General features: G+C 51.7%; 5 protein-coding genes and 1 pseudogene across 5 annotated transcripts; 5 read left to right on the plus strand and 1 right to left on the minus strand.

Moving 5' to 3' along the window:
• Positions 1 to 1188: 1188 nt before the first annotated feature.
• SAPIO_CDS6674 (Homospermidine synthase (spermidine-specific)) lies at positions 1189 to 4260 on the plus strand (the record flags this gene model as incomplete). Its single annotated transcript, XM_016788720.1, has 6 exons — positions 1189 to 1401; positions 1651 to 1955; positions 2049 to 2316; positions 3050 to 3265; positions 3322 to 3694; positions 3986 to 4260. 6 exons carry the CDS (start codon positions 1189 to 1191, stop codon positions 4258 to 4260), a joined length of 1650 nt encoding a protein of 549 aa, XP_016641664.1.
• Positions 4261 to 5348: 1088 nt separating this feature from the next.
• On the plus strand, positions 5349 to 6962 carry SAPIO_CDS6675 (annotated as a pseudogene; the record flags this gene model as incomplete).
• Positions 6963 to 8534: 1572 nt separating this feature from the next.
• SAPIO_CDS6676 (uncharacterized protein) lies at positions 8535 to 10850 on the plus strand (the record flags this gene model as incomplete). The annotated part of the gene is made up of 2 exons (XM_016788721.1): positions 8535 to 8956; positions 9026 to 10850. The coding sequence occupies 2 exons, from the start codon at positions 8535 to 8537 to the stop codon at positions 10848 to 10850; spliced, it is 2247 nt and encodes a 748-aa protein (XP_016641665.1).
• A 1032-nt stretch (positions 10851 to 11882) lies between these two features.
• Positions 11883 to 12473, minus strand: SAPIO_CDS6677 (Peptidyl-prolyl cis-trans isomerase-like 3; the record flags this gene model as incomplete). The annotated part of the gene is made up of 2 exons (XM_016788722.1): positions 11883 to 12305; positions 12396 to 12473. The coding sequence occupies 2 exons, from the start codon at positions 12471 to 12473 to the stop codon at positions 11883 to 11885; spliced, it is 501 nt and encodes a 166-aa protein (XP_016641666.1).
• A 3026-nt stretch (positions 12474 to 15499) lies between these two features.
• Positions 15500 to 16620, plus strand: SAPIO_CDS6678 (Uncharacterized protein; the record flags this gene model as incomplete). Its single annotated transcript, XM_016788723.1, has 2 exons — positions 15500 to 16288; positions 16381 to 16620. The coding sequence occupies 2 exons, from the start codon at positions 15500 to 15502 to the stop codon at positions 16618 to 16620; spliced, it is 1029 nt and encodes a 342-aa protein (XP_016641667.1).
• Positions 16621 to 18156: 1536 nt separating this feature from the next.
• SAPIO_CDS6679 (uncharacterized protein) lies at positions 18157 to 20049 on the plus strand (the record flags this gene model as incomplete). The annotated part of the gene is made up of 5 exons (XM_016788724.1): positions 18157 to 18626; positions 18740 to 18959; positions 19063 to 19146; positions 19233 to 19420; positions 19542 to 20049. The coding sequence occupies 5 exons, from the start codon at positions 18157 to 18159 to the stop codon at positions 20047 to 20049; spliced, it is 1470 nt and encodes a 489-aa protein (XP_016641668.1).
• Between the last annotated feature and the right edge of the window lie 325 nt (positions 20050 to 20374).

Consider the following 20374-nt stretch of genomic DNA (forward strand, 5'->3'; position numbering starts at 1 on the left):
CAAGATGCCCAGTATGAAGTACGTACCTGTGGAGAGGAACCGATGGGGGTGGCGTTTAAGCTACGAGAAAGAACAGATTTGGTCGAAAAACTTGCAGGGTACAAGACCTCACCCTATAATATAGAGAAAGAGACGCCGAAAAACAAATTTCAGCCAGTACCTCGAAGTATTACCGTGGGGCCTCGAAGAACCCGCCACCCCTGTGGAGGGACTCGGCGCCATCAACACCTCGAAGTAGTACATGGGTACTTCGTACTCCCTGGACATTCTTTGTTTTCATGCACGTTTTCGAAATGGGATGTTCACAGCCTGGCAACACTTCACAAGAACGACACAACGAAGCAAGTCATGGTGTCGACTCTGGAGAGGTGAGAATCTTCCATACAGTCATTCGAGAAGCAAAAACTACATCTACAGAGGTCCCATGTCCAGGGCTAAAACTAGATGCCTGCCTAGAGTAGAGTTCCTGTCACACGGATACCACAAAGACGAAGTAAACGTTTACTTTGTACTTCGTACAAGAAGAACTTGAAAAAAGCTCGAAAACTTGTGCTCAATATCCTTCCGGCGCTAAACTCCTTGTATGAGGTACCAAATGACAGCCTCCCCTGCACGGTCCAATTGTCTTGTTTCAAGTTCCAGAAGACAATGATGGATTTGATTAGGTAACCAGCCAACCGAACCTCCGAAGACCGAAACATCAAATTGAGGTGTCAAATGATTGGAGTGCCCCAGATCCAGAGAACGCAGGGGCTTCACGGGAAGGACATGCAATCCTGGCGAAACGGATCTCAAGAATATCATGGGCGGCGGTTTCTGGAAATTAAGAAGTACAAACTCTCAGATGGCTCCCCCCATTCTATTTTCTATGCTTGGCAAAGATTTTCTCTTCAACAGCCGACAAACAAGCCTTGGCGGCATCAAGTCATTGTTGAGAGGTGGACAACAATGAAGGTGGATTTGTAGTGATGCCCAGATTAGTAACCAGTCACATTGATCAAATTTGTCCCAGTTCTCCGAGATTCAAGCCACTCGTGCTATCCCCAGTTCCTGGTGACTACACATCAGGATTTACTTTTTTCGCCTCCTACCGAAAGAGCCCGGTCTTCTCGCATATTCAGTCCAGGGAACAAAATCTGATCTAATCACAACTGTTGGCTTTGGCCGTGTTGGGTCGGGCTCGTGAATATGGCTGGTTCGCAGAATCAACCCCCCACCGCAGCCACGGACGCTGTCCTGGTATCATCCGATGAGATGCCGAAAGATGCCCAGAAAGTTGAAGAGCTCGATTTCAACAAACTCAAGCGGCCCATCACCGCCGAGGACCTTCTAGACGGAATGCGCCATATGGGATTCCAGGCCTCTTCCATTGCGGAGGCCGTGCGCATCATCAATGACATGGTAGATCCACCCCTCCGAGGGCAAGGCTGTGCCGGATTTTTCTTTTCCTTTTTTTTTTTTTTTTCCCCTTCAAATCCGTGTCGTTAATATTTGCGGGAGAGCATACGTTTTTTTCTAACCATAAAGTTCACGTAGAGAGCTTGGAGGGATCCTGAAACGGGAGAAAAAACGACAATTTTCCTTGGGTACACTTCGAACTTGATATCTTCTGGCATGAGAGCTGTCCTCCGATGGCTAGTTGAACACAAGCATGTCTCCTGCATCGTGACATCGGCCGGAGGTGTGGAGGAGGACTTCATCAAGTGCCTAGGCGATACCTACATGTCATCATTCAGTGAAAGGGGCGCCGAATTGCGACGCAAGGGCCTAAACAGGATTGGAAACCTCATCGTGCCAAACGCCAATTACTGTGCCTTTGAGGATTGGGTCGTCCCCATCCTAGACAAAATGCTCGAGGAGCAAGAAGAGACGAAGAACTCGGAAGAGCCTATCAAGTGGACGCCATCCAAAGTCATTCATCGCCTAGGGAAGGAGATAAACGACGAGAGATCGGTGTATTATTGGGCATACAAAAATAATATCCCAGTTTTCTGTCCCGCATTGACTGACGGGAGCCTTGGTGATATGCTTTACTTCCATACGTTCAGATCCTCACCCAAGGCCCTTACCATCGACATAGTCCAGGACATCCGAGCGATAAATACCATATCGGTGAGGGCGAAGCGGGCAGGCATGATCATTCTCGGAGGAGGCGTCGTCAAGCATCATATCGCTAACGCATGTCTCATGCGCAATGGTGCGGAACATGCCGTTTACATCAACACTGGTCAGGAGTTCGATGGCAGTGATGCCGGTGCGCGTCCCGACGAGGCCGTTTCGTGGGGCAAGATTAAGATTGGGGCGGACCATGTGAAGGTATGTGTATGTCTCGGCTCGCTTAGGGATACACGAGGGAATTGACAGACTTGCAGGTATACGCCGAAGTGACCACGTGTTTTCCCTTCATTGTGGCAAACACATTTGCGAAAGATTCTCAATAGGCATGTGCGATTGAGTGAAGATAGCCGGCCTGACTCCGAGTTTCAGTGGGAAGCCTGCTTCCGTGTGTCGAGGACAGTTGATAGACTCATTGTTAACGTTGGTTAGGAACGGATTATAAAAGTTTAAAACCCCGGAGATTAGATCAAATGCATATAGGCGCCTGATTGATTTTTTTCCCTCCTTCTGAAACAGAAAATGACATGCCACTGATATTTATATGGACTGAGTGAGATTGAAAGTTTAAGTGATGGGAGTGGGTGGGATCAGTGATCTCGACGTCTTGGTTCGAGGTTGGGCTGGGCTTCTGCTTAATAAGCAAGAGAACATCCAGCGAGATGCTTGTCGACTTTGCCCCGTTCCATGGTTCGTTCCCAACAGTCGAAGTCACCTCCTCTTTCCGAATCATCGATGGCCTTGTGCATTCTCGACTCGAAGAGAGAGTCTTGTATTATCACGCTACATGTTAGCTATGACCGACGTCGCCGGCTAACGCGTATGCATATTAATACCTCTCTCGACGCGACAGAGACTCATCGGCCACCATGATCCAACAACCGAAACAATGTCAGGAGCATATATCCCACCAGTAGACAATACAGCGACTCAGCATGATGGCACCGATGACCTGTCTATCAACAACACATTCGCCCGGCGCGTTTTAACGCTTCTCGCTCTTAAATCTACTGCGCGCTTCTATCACTACGATGGCCCCTGTGTTCCCATTTCCAAGAACCACATAGTCAAGACTGGTCCGTTCGTTCACCTCATGGAAGGTGCTACGTTGAGCTTTGTCGCTGCGAACACCTCGATTCCGGTGCCGCGTGTATACTGCTCATTGTCCACGGAAACCGGGACTACATTGTCATGGAGCGTATCCAGGGAATCACACTGGCAGAGGCATATGCGTCTCTCTCCGATGCCGATCGCGAGAGTGTCCTGGCACAACTTCGGGCTATGCTGCAGGAGTTGAGGAAGCTTCCTGCCCCCGCTGGCGCTGGCGTGCAAAGCTGCGTTGGAGGGTCTTTGCGGGATTGCCGTATTCCCCACTGCAGACCGCGCTTTGGGCCATTCGACACCATCCAAGACTTTCATCTCTGGCTACGTGAAGGACTTCGTCCGGAGGACCACCCGGTCCGGGCCGCCAATGACCAGGAATGGGAGGATATTAAGGAGATGGTAGCTAAACAGGACGGACCATGGCCGGCACCTGTCTTTACGCATGGAGACTTGAACCCATTCAATATCATAGTCCGTGAGAACAAGGTTGTAGGGATTATCGACTGGGAGTTTGCCGGCTGGTATCCTTATTATTGGGAGTACACAGCTGCGTGGTATGGGAGTCTGACTCGACAGGCATGGCAGGAGATAATTGTCAAGTTTCTGGATACTTACCCTGAGGAGTTGAAGATGGAAATTACGCGGCAGAAATGGTGGGGAGAATTCTGATCAACTCATACAGAAGCTTTGCGGCTGTATATCTATCTCGCCCGCTAGCCAACATCAAACCTAAGGCTTTGTTGGAAGCATGTCTGCTAAATCGAAGACGAGAAACGGCTTGTCGACATCATCCGCAAGGTACCCGTCGTCCAGAACGACCCAAACTGGCGGTGCCGCACCTGGGTGTCTGCCGTTCTGTCGAGTCTTCAAAAGGATGGCAAAGCTGTGGGGACATCGCAGCTGGACTGGGCAAAGATCGAGGCGCTGGCGAGGGAGTACGTGGCAAAGAAGATGGCGGCCGGGCGATATTTGAAGGCGGAGGAGATGTTGTTGCCGAAGCCAACGTGGGACATGCTTGAAGAGAAGGAAATTATATCCTAAGCCGCATGTGGAATTGATGGGTATGAATTAATGTATAGCAACCGTGATACGTGCCAGCAGGTTGACGGTGCTTTCACATTAGTGACACCCACTTCCTCATAGACCCAGCCGTGGACCGGGTGGTTCTTGACGTGGAAGTGTGTGCCCCGGACCTGGGGCTCGCCTTCGTATTTGGGGCCGACCAGAAAACCCTAGTGGTATCTGTAGAGTACAGTGAGTCAAAGGACAGTGAGTCAAAGACACAGAAGGAGATGCGGGACGGTTCATGGTCTGTCATACCTTCGCTCTTCGTTATTGGTGACCCCGCTAGGGTAGAGGGCAATGTAGAGTCTTTTCTTATTCGAAACCATCGTTATCTCTTCGGACGACAAGCCGAATGTTGGTGTTATAGGAGCAGATATAATCGAGGGTTTTCTGAATAGATATCAATTAGAGAACTTACAAGCAATGCTCTGAGGACAACAGCTTGAAGACAACAGCTTGAAGACAACAGCTTGAGGACAACAGCTTGAGGACAACAGCTTGAGGCACACGCACATTTATACACCCTTCCAATTTGCTCCCACGGATTGCCTCGATCCACGGCTAGGGATGTGGCGCTTAATTTGCGTCCAAGGACCTTTCGTCGTAGCCACCGGGATTCCCATTGAAACGGTCTCGAAACGATAACGATAGTTCGGGCGGGTAGCAAGAAGGCTGTACTGTGATATCGCGGGCCGGATCCATCTGAGTGATCCGCTAGAAAATGGTAGATTGTTGTTACAGGGTCACTATTCGAGGCAATGTGGAATTACGCATCGGAATGAGGATTGATGGACTTAGTGGTCACAGCGGGGCAGCCAGTTGAGGCTACTTCGAAAGTTGGGGCGACAGACAGTGACACTGCACTGTGCGGCTCGATGCAGTCGCCGCCTGCAAAAAACAGTGCTATGGTAAATTTCCCTCCCAAAGGTCAACTTCGACTTCCCACGTCTTTGCAGGTTGTTGCGATCTCATCTTGCCACACGCGCCACTCGCGACTTCCCCGCCGAAGCAAGCTGCGCCTACTTCCACAATCAAAGATCCAACGGAGGAAAGCGTGGATAAGGATGTCGGCCATTTACAATCTCGAACCGCAGCCCACGGGCTCGGTGATCCTCCACACGACGATAGGCGAGCTCTCGATCGAACTCTTCGCGAAGCAGACCCCATTAACATGCCGCAACTTTTTGCAACTTTGTATGGATGGCTACTACGATGACACGATATTCCATCGCCTCGTCCCTGGTTTCATTCTTCAAGGTGGCGACCCTTCGGGCACTGGTCACGGCGGCGAGTCGATCTACGATGGGGGCGCTCTCAGCGGCGACCTGGATCCGTGGCCGATGGACCTGCGTCGGGGGAGGAATGCGGGGCCGACTGGTGTGGGATTCAAGGACGAGTTTCATTCGCGACTAAAGTTCAATCGACGAGGTCTTCTTGGCATGGCCAACGAAGGGATGCCAGATACCAATGGCAGCCAGTTCTTCTTTACTCTCGACAAGGCGGAGGAGCTGACGGGGAAAAACACATTATTCGGTAGAATCGCTGGAGATACGATATACACCCTCGCTAAGATCGGAGAGGCAGAGATTGACGAGGCGACCGAGCGACCACTGTACCCTGTCAAGATCACGAATGTGGAAATCCTTATCAATCCTTTTGAGGGCATGACAAAGAGGGCCCGGACAGCGCCAGTAGTTCAAAAGACCGTCGTCGCGGAGAGGAAAAAGAAGAGGAAAGGAGGGAAGAAGCTACTTAGTTTTGGCGACGAAGAAGGCGAGGAGGAAGAGCTTCCCATCTTGAAGAAGCCAAAGTTCGATACCCGGATTGTGATGGACCTGGATGACGGTGCTGACCAGCCTGCGACTACCCTGAAAAAGGGAGAAAAGAAGAAAACTAAGACTGCGGCGTCTGCGGACAAGGTATCACCAGTACCAAAAACGATGGAAACGAGGAAACCTACACCCACCGAATCGGACCGACAGAAAAAGAGCCAATACGAATCCCCATCCCCTGAGCGGGAACCGCCAAGAAGGAAAACGGAGCTTGAACGGACGAACGATGAGATTGCAGCGCTTAAGGCATCCATGAAAAGAACACCCCATGTGACGGAAGAGGTGGACAATAATAAAAAGAAGAAATCCGCCTTGGAACAAATGCTCTCAGGGACAGCCGTTAAGGGCGGAAGAAGGCGCGGCCGCCAGAACGCCAACGAAGATCAACGGTCAGTCGATATCATGAAAGGATGGGAACTGAAGTTGAAAACGGCACAACCGGAAAGAGAGATGGCCTCCCGCAGAGCTGTTGAAGAGAGTAGCAAGGGGAAAGCCAGTGCAGAGGATGACGACGAAGGAGACAAGTGTGACCTACACTTTGTGCCCAATTGTCAGAGTTGTCAGGCTTGGGATAAGAAGGAACAGGAGCAAGACAGCGGAGATGAAGGCTTCATGGCACACATGATGAATTGCAAGGCAGACAAGTTAGGGAAAGACCTGAGTTACCGCAAGAAGGCTGAGGAGGAACTCGTGGTCATCGATCCAAGGGCGAAGGCGCAAACTATCAAGGAACAAAAGAGAGCAGAGAGAGAGGCCAGAGCAGGCAATTCCGGTCGCGAATGGGATCGGGCAAGGAATGCTCAGATGGCTAGAGCTGCTGCCACAGCAGGCAGAGGAACCACATAAGCCAGCCGCCTTTGGCTCACGAAAACTTACGTTGATATTGTCTGTTCACTACCTGTCGACTAGTAAAACAATGATACCCATGAACCTCGACTAGTCTTATCCGCCCCTTCCGTTGTGCCTTTGTTTTGGTTCTTTGATCTGAGAAAAGGTTTTATTAACTATTGCTGCAATTGGCCCCACCCCTGCCATGATCTGCCACGATTTAGAAATGTGAGCAGAGGCCATTCGGCTGGGGAAGCTGTCACTAGGCCTCCGGCTCGGGGTATCTAGAATGTTCTGTGAAGATAGGCAACATTGAAGGCCAGATCGTTCTTTCCCTGGCGATCGAGAATTACATTTTTAAGTTACGTGTTCATTTTCGAGTTGGGAACTCGCCAGTTTCAGCAGACAGGTAGGATGGGAATGCGAGCAAGGCCAGGAACAATTAATTCATCAATTGATCACCCAAAGGAGACGTCATACACTAGAGGCAAACCTTAATACTCCAGCTTTTACTACTCTGCGACATTGACTTTGGCAGCAACATCACTTTGGGGACCGTCCTAGAACCACTGAGCCAGGGGACCACCTAGATTAAAATCTAGAGGCCTGGTCCAATCACGCCTTAGATAGAGAAGGTGCGAAGGCAGCAAAAAACTTCGGTCTATCGCCACGTGATTCCTTATCGATTTTTCTATCAGTCTCAGCTGTGATTGGGCGGTTAGTTAGAGGGGGAGGAACATCATAACGAGCCGAGAAGGTTTCCTGCTCTCAGGGCCTGGTCTGACCTTTGTTCCATTCAACTGCTCTTCATTGTCTCTGCAGTATTCCAGAGATCCTTCTAGGTCGAGCGACGGACGATATATCGCCATTTCTGAACTAACCGGTGCGACGAGGCCGGGCACCGCGCCGCGATTAATCGACCTGCTATAACGAGGCACTATGACGACAGCATAGCAACTTGTCACGCCCTGCCGAACCAGAAGATCGGTCGAAAAGCTCCCTTGTCGCGCAAAGACAATTTACAGTCGGCAAAGAAAGCCTGGTTTCCACCATTATCCCATCCCATTGAATATCCCTGCGAGGCAGAAGGCTTTCCCTTTGAAACCGATCACACCCTTTGTTTCTTTTATTGTCTGCGCTGCCATAGACACAGTAGTGTCTGCCTTGATCGTTTCGCAACTAGACACACGAGGGGATATCACAAGGTCCAGGGCGGATCACAGCGACAACAGGGACTCCTGTCTGCTCATCGGTATATATCGCGCCATTCATCGCAGTTGCGCAGATCGCGACTTCTTCACCGAAAGCACACCCGCCGGACCATCCGTCGTTTATTCCTGCAACATTTATACCACCAAAAAAACGCGCCATATTTCACTAGAATTCTATCACGTCGACCCTCTCATCTCCCTTTCCGCCTCATTCTCACTACGTCCTCGAATTGCAGACATACGCCTTCGATAGGCGTCACGTTGCGACACTCCCTGCTTGGTCCTGTCCAAGGCGTTTTCGGCCTACATCGTTTGCATGCAATATCCCATGTCTTCACCGAATCAGAGGAAGAGGCCGGCTCCGGGTGCATCGCCATCCATGCCTATGCAGCCCATAGGCCAGCAGTTTTCGGACGTAGACCCTCTGATGAGATGGACTTCACCCGATAATTCTAGTAACTTTGTCGATGACGGCTCCCAGGGGCTGGGCTCCTTTGGCCTGCAGCAGCCAGTCCCACCCCACTTCCCTCAACCCATACCCGCAACTCCATCCAACATGCTGGCGCGACGCGTCATGAATCGCGCATTGATCCCAACTGGTTCCAGAGCGAGCTTCGACGCAAATCCGGACCCTTGGGCCAGTCTGGTCCCAGCCGATCCCTCTACCCTGGATACGACAGTAAACCCGGAAATGAGCGAACAGGAGAACTTGCAACACCTTGAACAACTAGCCCTCAAGGCAAAGAGAGATGCTGAGGCGAAGCGCAAACAAATACCGCCGTTTGTGCAGAAACTCAGCAGGTAAGCCACGTTTTATACCTTTGGTTATGTCTCTCTCTACTAGCGCGATGCTAACAAGTGTATTATCAGCTTTCTCAATGAAGGGAAGAACGAAGACCTAATTAGGTGGTCCGAAAAGGGCGACTCTTTCATTGTTGTAGACGAGGAGGAATTCGCAAAGAAGCTCATCCCTGAGCTCTTCAAACACAACAATTACGCATCCTTCGTCCGCCAGCTGAACATGTACGGATTCCACAAGCGCGTTGGCCTATCAGATAACTCGATGCGCGCGAGCGAACGGAAGAACAAGAGCCCCAGCGAATACTCGAATCCTTACTTCCGGAGAGGACATCCCAACCTGCTTTGGCTTATAACCAAACCAAAGAGCAGTAGCAAGGCGAAGAAGTCAGCCAAGTCTACAGACCCAGAAGTCGACAGTGATGAGGACACTGGGTCGCCAAACGGCCCGTCGTACACAGCCATCCCTGGTGGCATGTCACTCTCCGAGACCGGCGCCGGCTTGAAGAAGAAGGAACTCGCTTTAATCCGGGACGAATTCAAGAAGTTACGCGAGCATCAGCAAGTTATCCTCCAACGTATGCAACGGCTCGAACAGAACCAGCAGCGCATCGAACAGCAACAACGTGCACAGCAGCAAAAGGATCAGCGCGTAGACGAAATCTACCGCCTGTTCATGCGTCACGAGACCTCGCTGCAGAGCATGATGCAAATACTCGCTTATCACTTTAAGAAGACCTTGGAGGATAACAAGTCGGCACAGCAAATCAAAGACATCATGGCTACGGGGTTCCTACCAGGTGGTCACGGGTCTCACGGCATTGTCGAACTCGAGGACTTCGTGCAAAACCAACCCAAGTCACCGACTCCAATGGGTGTACCGAAGAGAGCGCGAGCGCTGCTGGAGGCACCACCCACGATACCAAAGACTGGCAACGTCAGAACAGTTCCCGCATCCCCCGCATCTGCCCAAGGATTCTCCGCTCCTGAAATGGGTAGCGTGACGGAAATATTGGACGCGTCTCCAGCCGATACCACATCTCCACCATACCTCCCTACCTCCCTCTCCCCGAACTCGCAAGAGAAGCTCTTGAGAATGTTCCAGGACGCCAATGCCTCGGCAGCAACGGCGTCGATGTCCTCCGCTCAACCCAACCCTTTCGCACAGGCCGTACCACAACCATCTACGCGAATTAACCCTCCGCAACAAATACCTAATCTTCCGCGGGGTTCTACCTCCACTACCGCATCAACCGTCAGCCTTCCTCCCAACAGCCTTCCCTCGGCGAGTATTCCCGTTTCCGCACCCACTACAGGTCTTCCTACGATCCCATCCGTTTCCGCGCCACCCGTTATGCCAGTTTCCTCAGCTATGCCTTCCAACCTTGGCAACCTCTCGGGCGTTGTCCCCGATCCTTCCCAGTACTCGGCGTTAACGAGCATTCCTCCCGCCGTGGAGAATATCAGCTACAACTCGAAGGAATACGAGCACCTTAAGAAGTTGCAAGCGGCACAAGATGCCCAGATCCAACTCCTCGGATCGAAGATTGCGCCCCTCAGCCCTTCGGGACAGCTCCCCGGCTTCGGCGGACCAGGCGACACCAACGAATATTTCTCCGGCGCCAATTTCGACCTCAACGATCCCACGTTCAACGAGTTCATCAACTCCGACCCGTTTAGCGGCGAGGGTGCCCCGGACCTCACGAACGCCGCGGTCCCGACCGACGACTTTGGGCACGATTTTGATTTTAGTCTTATTGACCAAGATGGTGGGGTCAGCGGCGCCAACGCTACTGATGCGAAGAATATTCCGAGTCCTAGCGGGACTGAGGAGATACTTCGCGACGACATCGTGGACAGCCCCGACCGCGGCTCTAAACGACGCAAAGTCCAGTAGGAGGGATATGCTGAATTGGATGCCAGTGGCCGGAATCGCCTCTCGACGCAGCCTTCGTCTTTACCTCAGCTTGATGGATACTGGAACCGCTGAGACGGTTTGCTTCGGGAGCTTTGTGGCGAGATTATGACAACGGGCTGCAACGAGGCTGATGTTGCCAGCTGTATACTGGAGGGCATATTATCGGTAAAGGGCGGCATTTTAAGATGAGCTTTGAGTTATGTTGGAAACGGACGGGAGGAGCGGGATTTTTCCTTGTTATGCAGAATCAATGGAGGAGAAAGCAAGTGGGTGGAAAGGGTGCGCGTCTTCAGTCAGCAATTCATACATGATGATGATAATCAAGGAAATGGTTTTGATACCCAATTCACCAAAAAAAGAGAGAGCATGGTAATACACGGAAAGCTCGGGTTCTATTTTCTTCACTTTGTGTTTCCTCCTTTTTTCTTTTTTTTCTCTTCTTTTTCTTCGTTTTACAGTTGGCAGGTCTCAGCCTCGTAGAAAAAGAACCGGTTTTACAGTGCCTTCCACTATGGATGACGTTTAAAGCTCTTTGGTGTTTTTCCGTTTTTTATTTCGTCGTGTAAGATAGCCTCTTGCGTGCTACGAGGCCTCGTGTATTCATACTAAACCTAAGTGTTGGATCGGTCGAGATGTCTTCATGCGGGTCGGGTCGCTTCTCGACCAGCGGTCAAGTAAAATGAGACGGTTGAAATCCCGAGGAAACCGTGAATATTGCTAATGTTCATTGTCAAAGTCTATATACTACAGACAAATCTCAATGACACATAACAGGATGAAATCCTCTCTGTCTGCTCAATCTCCATTTTTCGAATCTATTTCATGCTAGGGTATATCAAATATGGGCTCTTACTCTCTCCAATGAAGTCGCCCTGAACATCAAGTCATACACTCCAATTACATCCTTCCTATGCCGATTCCCAGGAAGCAAAGGCAGAGGTATTCGTTAGCTCTTTGCCTTGCCCAACTTTTCCCTCACCTCCTCAAATCCCCCATCCTCTAAGAGAAACATCACGACGCCAACGGATTCGCATGAATCGTCACACTTTCTATCCTCACCTCCTCCTTCGGCCTATTCTTCCTATCCACCTCCACCTCCTCCATTCTCTTCAAAGTCGCAAAACTCTCATCCCCCAAAACCTTGCCAAACACGGTATTCAACCCGTCCAGGTGCGGCGCCTTATCGAGCAGTATAAAGAACTGCGACCCGTTCGTGTCGGGACCCTTGTTGGCCATCGACACGACGCCGCGGGCCGAGTGGCGCAGGCCGGGCCGCAGCTCGTCGGCGAAGGTGCCGCCCCAGATGGAGCGGCCGGCTTTGGGGTTTTCAGGGGTGGGGTGCGCGGGCCCGCCGGTTTGGATCATGAAGTTGGGGATGAGGCGGTGGAAGGGGGAGCTGTCGTAGTAACCTGAGGCGCAGAGGGCGAGGAAGTTCTGCAAGGGGAAAAAACGGTATCAGAGTTAGACTTAAAAATTCCCGATAGCTAGGGAAAGGAGAGGGAAGGGGAAGGGGAGGGTTCGTACCTCTGCGGTTTTGGGGACGCTTTCGCAGAAGACTTCGATTTTGATGTCGCCATGAGTCGTGTGGAGAGTTACCGACATGGTTCTTCGTTTTCGGCAGACTATTTCTCAAAATTTGTTGGTATTATAACTGTATTGGGGATGTGTTGTTTCGGGACATTGTCGTTGTCTAAGATCCAAGGCTGTAAAGGAAGCTAGCTACAATTGTAGCTGATGTGGGGTGGTGGACAGAGCTTGGAGCTCTGAACAATGATGGCGATTGATTTTGAGGTCTTGGTCAGCCTTGCAGGCTAGCAATGGGGTGGCGTCGTTGGTTGGTTCCGAAGGGAGGATGAAATGTACTTGTACTCGCACTTTTCGAGCCTTGGCAGATTGGCGATCGCGTGCGGAATACCAGATGTTCAAAGTACTTCACATTTGACGTTCATGGACTGTATTTTCAAGGTACTCAGTACGGTCTCGCGCCCATTCCTGTGTAATGTCGCAAGCGTGTTGACGACGTAATACTCCGTACATGCCTGGTCAGCGAGTCGTGCCAGTCGAAGGGCACAATTGTCGAATGCCTTCTTATCTTCTTATTAACACCACCATCCAGTACCTCTGTATCGCTAACGGTGTTCCGATGTGCATCGCTTCTCCCACTCAAGAGACATGATTCCAGATAACGGACTGATATCGCCAAGGAATAAGGAAACTGGAGGGGAGGAAAAGTTTATTTATTATACCCTTGTGAATATGGATGGTCTCGAGGGTAACATCGCTAGGCTGGGTCCGGATATCTTGGCGATATTCCAGCTTGCCGCATACCTCAACTCGATCTGATGCTGCCAAATGCCGCTGTTCCGCTGGCTATTCCAGGTCCAAGCATTTGATGTAAACCCCACGGGGCAGAAAGACCACTGCCAAACGGATTGGCTTCACAGTGGTAGCTGAAAGCTTCAAGTGACATTGTGACATTCAATGCTCAAGTTTTGAGCTCTGCCGTTTTGTGAGTTCCCAACCGAGTAAGCTGACCGAAATATTACTCTTCGTAGCCCTCGCTGTGTAGATTGGTGCTTTAAACTCTCGCAGGTCGCTGTCTCATATTAATAATTCTTTGCAATATCCTGTCCTGTCCATGGAGCAAGTGTCATTTGATCATTTGCAATTGAAGAGACTGTCTTTTCCCTACAAAACTGAGAGCCATGAATGATACTTGATCAATCGCAAAATGTGTGAACAATTAAGTAGTGATACAATACAATACCATACCACACCGCTACTTTACTTGCACTTCGTAGGTCGTGGATTGATCCTTGCCTAGGCGATCCTGGACCTAGCAGCAGTGGGTGTTTTCAGCTACTGGGCTGGATGGGATGGATAATAGACAAGGGATTAAATTAATTTGATGGATCTCGTCGAAAATCCAACACAGTCTGTGCTTCGACGATCCTTTTAGATCTCGTAAGGCATGGGCTGCCACTGCCACTGCCACTGCCGCTCTGGTCCAGTCCAGTCCAAGGAGGTGCGACAAGGCCAAGGCCCATTGTCGTGATCCAAGTAAGGTACCAAAGTACAGGTACGAAGTACAAAAATCTTGCTCACCTGACTGAACCGGACAATGGATGCACCGGCGATGGGAGACCGAGTTAAAGAGCTCTTGTCGACCGTGGATCTAGTCAAAACGAGGTCAAAACTTCCGAAAAACCATTCTTCATGTTCCTGACTTGAATGCCACCATCGTTTCCGCTCCTCGATCTTATTATAGTTCGCCTCGGACAGGGTCACGTAGGAAATGCGTAGGGGGCTGCGATACCCCACCTTTTGGTTGGGGAACTCCAATCTTACTCTTTCAAGGTAGTTTAAAGTGGTGAGCACCAAGTCGAGCCGTGCATTTTCTCAGTGGACGGGAGGACGCGAAGTACGAAGCAGGGAGCAAATGTAGTGTACTTCGTACCTTTGTACATCCATCTTGGCCTCAATCCTAGCTAGTTTATTTGGAGGAGTCGCCTTAACTACTACCGCAAGCCAACAATAAAATCTCCAACACAAGACTACGGCTCCTACCGCGTTCAAGTAGTGTACGCGCCAAGTTCCAACCTCCACTTCTCCACCCATCTCCTGGGGCTGCGTTTGGTGCCGTTCCTTCAGCCATCTGGTAAGGTGCACTACCACCTTGGATTCGCCTCAGCCTGCCTGCCAACCAATCTCTGCTGTTGACAGTTCCCAGGTGCAGGAAGGGGGTCTAATCATCGAATCCGGTTGCACAGCCGCCTACCACACTCTCATTTGCGCCTGCAGAGCCAACCCATGAACCCAGAGCCCGTCAAGTCCCATTTCTCTTCCACCCACCATCTCACCAGCCCTTCCAAGACGATCCCTTCCAGGACGAGCCCGCCGGATCCAGACGAACGTGAACTCGGCATGCAAAACCACACTTACCACCTCTAGTGCCCTCCATCCTCTCCACGAAACCCTTCGATTCAAGCACGCCTGTCAACTAACCATCGTCGAACCCACGTGGGCTGACCTCCGAACCAAATAAAAATAAAAATCGTGAATTGAAAGCCAACTCGTCTCGTTGCCACGGCAAAGCCCCAGGCCGCGACCACGACCCCGACCACGACCAGGCCTACACATGCGACGACATCCACCGACCAGAGCTGAAAATACCCTACCCCGCCGCCTATTCCACGGAGAGGAATACCGTCACCGTCCCCCGCCGCCCCAGTAGACCTTCTGCGATCCCGTCGATGCGACGAGGATGGCGGCTCTCGTGAGGGTCTCGGGGCCGCCCAACAGAAGCTTTCTAGTCGGCTACCCTGGAATATCAGCTACTTTGGTGAGTCGGAGTTCCCTTCTGGTTCTTCCTTGAGGCCCCTTGCCAGAGACTATGGTGTGGCCTTTGCCACCTTCACCGTCGACAACGACCTATATCCTACAGCCCCGTCCTGGGACTAAACAAACCGGGCCATTTTTGCTTCTTTTTCGAGCTCAGATGGGTGTCTGTGCTGACTCTTTACTCCCCTCAGCCGCGGATCGAAGGAAAGGTAGAAATCCGCCCCTCGCAGGGATACTCGGCTCCCGTTGCCATTTCCCTTGTACGAATATGTCTTCAACGTCGAGAAATGATCCACCCCGCTGCCGAAAACGTAGCCAAGCGTCACCTTGGATCCCCCAGACGAGAAACCGTCGATCTGGTTGGCAAGGAGATGCTACTCTATAGGTGTTCGACGGGCAAGGAGGCCGATATTGTCGTCGCTATGGACCTACCCTTCGTCTTATTCATACCTTATGGTCGAGGAGGAGAAGAGGCGAACCGAAAGATACCCCCCGCATCGCTGTCGCTCAGCAGCCGCACCGCCGAGACCTTTTACGAACTTGTCGTCACTGTACAACAAGGCCACACCCATCAACACAAATACGCATTCCCCATAACAATCCAACGATACGATACCCTCTCCACCTTTGGCATGTACAACAAACCCGAATACAAGACCGCTGTCTCAGACAACATCGTCACTCTAGGCATGTCGTTACCGAGGTGGAGCTATGGCCCTTCAGATCCCTTGACCGTCTACGTAAGGTTGGCGCCGAATCCGGATTGGATGAGCAAGGCGAAGAAGGTCACGGTGGACAAGCTCACAATCACTATCGAGGAGGAAATTACCTATAATCCCGAGGGAGATGAGCCCACGAAGAAGGTTTACAAGCTTATCAAACACACGCAACCCGTTAAGGCGAAATTGTCAGAAGCTGGGTATACGACTAACTTAGGACTGGTATTCCCGTCAAAGTCCATCCGCGATTCGGAAGGAATAATACGCCGCGAGAAGCCGGGTTTCCCTCTGTACGAAGTTAATTCTTTTACTACAACTTCAACCCTCTACAGAATCGAGTTCTTTGTGTGTATCAAGGTTGGTGACATCCTTTTTTTTTTTTTTTTTTTTTTGTGGCTTCCGCTCGTACGCCAACCCGAACTTCGTACTAACGCCAAGTCGACGTACAGGCTCACCTAGGCTCTGCTCGAGATATCACCGTCCGTCAACCTATTGTCATCTGCCCCATGGACCATCAGGAGTGCAAGGAGATTCTAGAGGCCATCGAGCAATCCGCCAAAGATGCTGCCCACGTCGACCCTAGCCGCCCACCGCCACGACCAACGATAGTGAAGGCGACCGATAAAAATGCCCTCGAGGCTCTAGGCCTTTGTATGGTCGGCGGCCAGAAGAAGCCCCTGATTGAGTAGTGAGCAAGGCGGTTGCTTTACGAGATGTTGCGACCGCAAGCTTACGTTAAGGCTCCCCCAACGCCGCACCTCTTGAAATCCCCGCGTCCCTGTATGACCGGATCAGTCAGGGCGATTCATGGCGGAGCTGCTGTAGCGGAACCGGGTCCGCCCGTCGGAGATGTATTATCACTCTGCTTGGGCCGAAGAATATGTCTGGGCGGACGTCATCGTGGCACACGGAATGTGAATACCGCGCTCTGTTCCAGAAATGAACGACTACGCCACCAGAAATAACGTGGCTATCTTATGTGAATGGTGGGTTCAGTGGGATACGACCCTCCCAGGCGGCATCCGCTTACAAGGTCCGCAGGCTTCTTCACGCGGCACGTCAAAGATGAGGTACAAGGACAAAGAAGGGCGGCGTAAACAAGGAAAAAGGAAACGGAAAATTGGGATCTGAGAAGGGCGTCCCATACGATGATGACTTCAGGCTGATGAATGTTTGGAACAAATCTCTTTCTGTGTGTAAGCATATGCAAGGCGTTTGAGGCGATCGTACTGAGGGTTCTGCAGGGTTGAGTTGATCACCTCAGGCAGGGAGTTTATCCAAGGTTCGGCATATTTGGGGGATTTTGTTTTGCTCTTTACATTGATTCGGAGATTCAAACTTGATTTCTCTCTGGTCTTTCTTTCCTTCTTGATTGTAGGTCGAGCTGATCTCTAAAACCTTGTCGTGAGATAAGACCCCTCAACACGAGCTCTTGCAGTTTCAAGGCTATCCTGGACAAGAGGAGGGAGTTTGAGCTTCACGAGTAGACCCATGTACATAGTAAATTAAGAGATTATCATCAGTGTTGAGCAGATGCTGTATTGTTCGAAGTGATCTGAAGGGCATTCTTTGACCCCCTCCATATACTGTTCCCATTCAAATAGAGAGAGATATTCAAAATAAGGCCATTGTGCTCACATCTTATTCTTTGTTCCTCGCTTGGACTTGACAGCTCGACTCTATGTTCTAGGCTCTCTTTCTTGAAGCTGTATTCATTCGATCCCTTCTCGTCCCCGACCGCCAATGTCGTTTGTTAAGGGACTGGAGCACGTCAATGAAACAAGACCGGTTGCCCTACCCCATGTTTCATCAAACAGGCGAAGAATGAACAAAGAAACCAAAACCTTGTCCCCAGGATCTTAACGTAGCGCTGAAGGCCTAGGAGGGCTATGCCTGGAAGGATAGTATAAAACTCGTTTGCTCCCCTGTGGTTCGTCGTCCACCTCTCCCCATCTCTCCCATATCACAGGCGCGAGCCTTCTATACTGCTATTCAATACCTTCGAGAGGAAACCCTCAAGTTGGGACTCATAAACTCATGAAACGCGAGAGTTCAGTATACCTATTGAACGTTTTGGCCTTTTCGGTACCTCTCTTCTCATCCTATCTATCTCGAGAAACTAAGCTCAGCTTTCCGAGCTCAAGCCCGAGTATACTCCATCCCCAATACAAACGCCGCTTCATTCCCCTCCAACCACAAACGGCCTAACCAAGCATTCCGAGGCCATGCCGCCAATACCCCTTCCCCCTTCCCCTAAACCCAAGGATAAACGGCACCGGTGCCGCCCAAAGGGCAGCCGTCCGGTCGCCGTCCTCCCCACCATCCCTGAAGGAGACGCCTCCTCTTCTCACCCACCACAAGAGGCCAAACAAGTCCGCTGGGCGGCTAACCTCTGCATCGTTAGGGAATACCCTCTCGACCTGGCCCCGGGCACGCTCCTGAAACGCGTGCCACCGCGGGACCAGACTGCGTACCGGATATACGTTGGGCGAGAGCGAGCGGCGGCGGAAAGAAGGATGGCTACTTATCCAGTTCTTCCTGTGCAGGAGGAGGACCGAGGTGAGTGGAATGAGCGGGTTCCTCAGGGAGCGAGACAAGGTACGTGGTCCGCGAGGACGTTTGAAGAGATTCTGCAGGGGAGTGAGCAAGGGCAGAGGGAGGTTGGTGGTTGGGAGGGGGAGAAGGACATGCTCAGGTATAGAGGGACAGAATTTACCGGGAATCCTTTCGGGGCTGTCCAGTCTATTGAGGGTGGGGCACGTCCTGAGCAACGGTGAGTTTTGCGACTACTGAGGACGAGCACTACAGTGGAGGGAGGCAGCACCGGGGCGGTGGTAGTGGTGGTGGTGGATGGGGGAGGAGATTGTTGAATAGGTTGGTGTTGCCCTTGTCCTGTTTTCCGTTTCAGAGGGGTGGAGACGCTGAGAAGAGAAGGCGGAGGGTATTGACCAAGAAGCCTCGAAGGTCGGGCGAGACGGACACGATGTCGGCGACACCCGGAGAAGGTCTGACTGGTACGTCTGCTCCTGTGCGTTCCTTCCGGGGCAGGGAGGATAATGCCCTGTACACGGCGCCTCGTGTATCTGACTATGAAGCTCCTCCAACTATCCTAACAGAAGCCACAGGGCTAGTTCCCTGCCCTTGCTGCCACGCCCGGCATCAGCCCCTCCGACGACCGTTACCTCTGCGAGAAGGAAAAACGGATCGATCAACGGGTGCGACGAGTTCCAGTTGGGGTACTAGCATGAATGCATCGCAGGCCGTCGATTCGGATCGAAGATATGCTCCGGAGTGGGTCCAGCGCGGAGCTGGCCCCGCATCCAACTCCACAATCCCGGGTTCGAGCTACGCCAGGCCGATCGCTCTCAGTGACTCCAACTCATCCGAGTCCGAGTCCGAGTACGAGTTCGTCGACCTTCCGCGCGTGTCCACAAAGAACAGTAGGGAACCCCCGCGGCAAGGAGACTTCGAGCCCGAACCCGAATATGGGTTCGTTACACTCTCCCGTGTGTCCACTAGGGATCCTCCCGTGCCACAAACACCAAGACTTCGACGCGGTGGACCGAATAAGCCCAACTTAAGGACAACGGTGCCACACACCGCCCGTCAGGCAAACCGTCCACCTCGACCATCGAGCTCGACCGCTCCCCTCCCTTCATACCGCGAAGCCTCTCCATCTCCACCTCCCCATCGGCCTCAACCCCCGCAACATCTTCAATCCCTACTCTCTAACCGACAACGACACCCACCTCGCAGCCCTCACCCATTCACGCAACCTCCTAAACCAACAACCACGCTCCGACGATCCCCAACACCTCTCCCCCGCCGCTGCACACACCACAAACTACAACCCTCCACCCCCAACCACCACCCATCACCACGCTCCTTCAGGTGTCCCTCCTTGCCCCTCTCATCATCCGATACCTCGAGTTCTCAATCATCCCCGAACCCACAACTTCGGCGCGGTAGTGGCTCCTTGCGCAGGACCTTCGCTGGCCGCGTGGGGAAACTCATCGCCCGGAACACCGTCCCCGTCGCTTGCCTCGCTGTCGTCGGCGCTTTGGCGTATCAGGCTGTTTGGCAGGGTCAGGGCGTTGCTGGGAGTACGTATCGTTTGAGGACGGAGGAGAGGTTGTGGAGTGTTGGGTGTTGAGATGTCGTGATTGGAAGTTCTTTGTCTCTCCCTCTTGGCATTTTGCCTAGATTTTGATTTCATGTGATGTTTGCGAATACCGAGGTAGATTTGCCGTGGAACAGGTCGAATTGGGATAGAAATTCTAGAAACAGAGTTAGTAGATGGTTGCTTTTTGCTTTCCTTCTTTTGTGTAATAGATTGCAGAGCATCATAGATCAATGCGAAGAGAAAAAGTGTCCCTCCACTTCCAGCGCAGCGCGGAAGGTTTGGGCGGATGGACACAATGAAATTCCTTCTAATTGATAAGC

Source organism: Scedosporium apiospermum, assembly GCF_000732125.1.
Source record: "Scedosporium apiospermum strain IHEM 14462 chromosome Unknown SEQ_SAPIO_0106, whole genome shotgun sequence".
Classification (NCBI taxonomy): Eukaryota; Fungi; Ascomycota; class Sordariomycetes; order Microascales; family Microascaceae; genus Scedosporium; species Scedosporium apiospermum.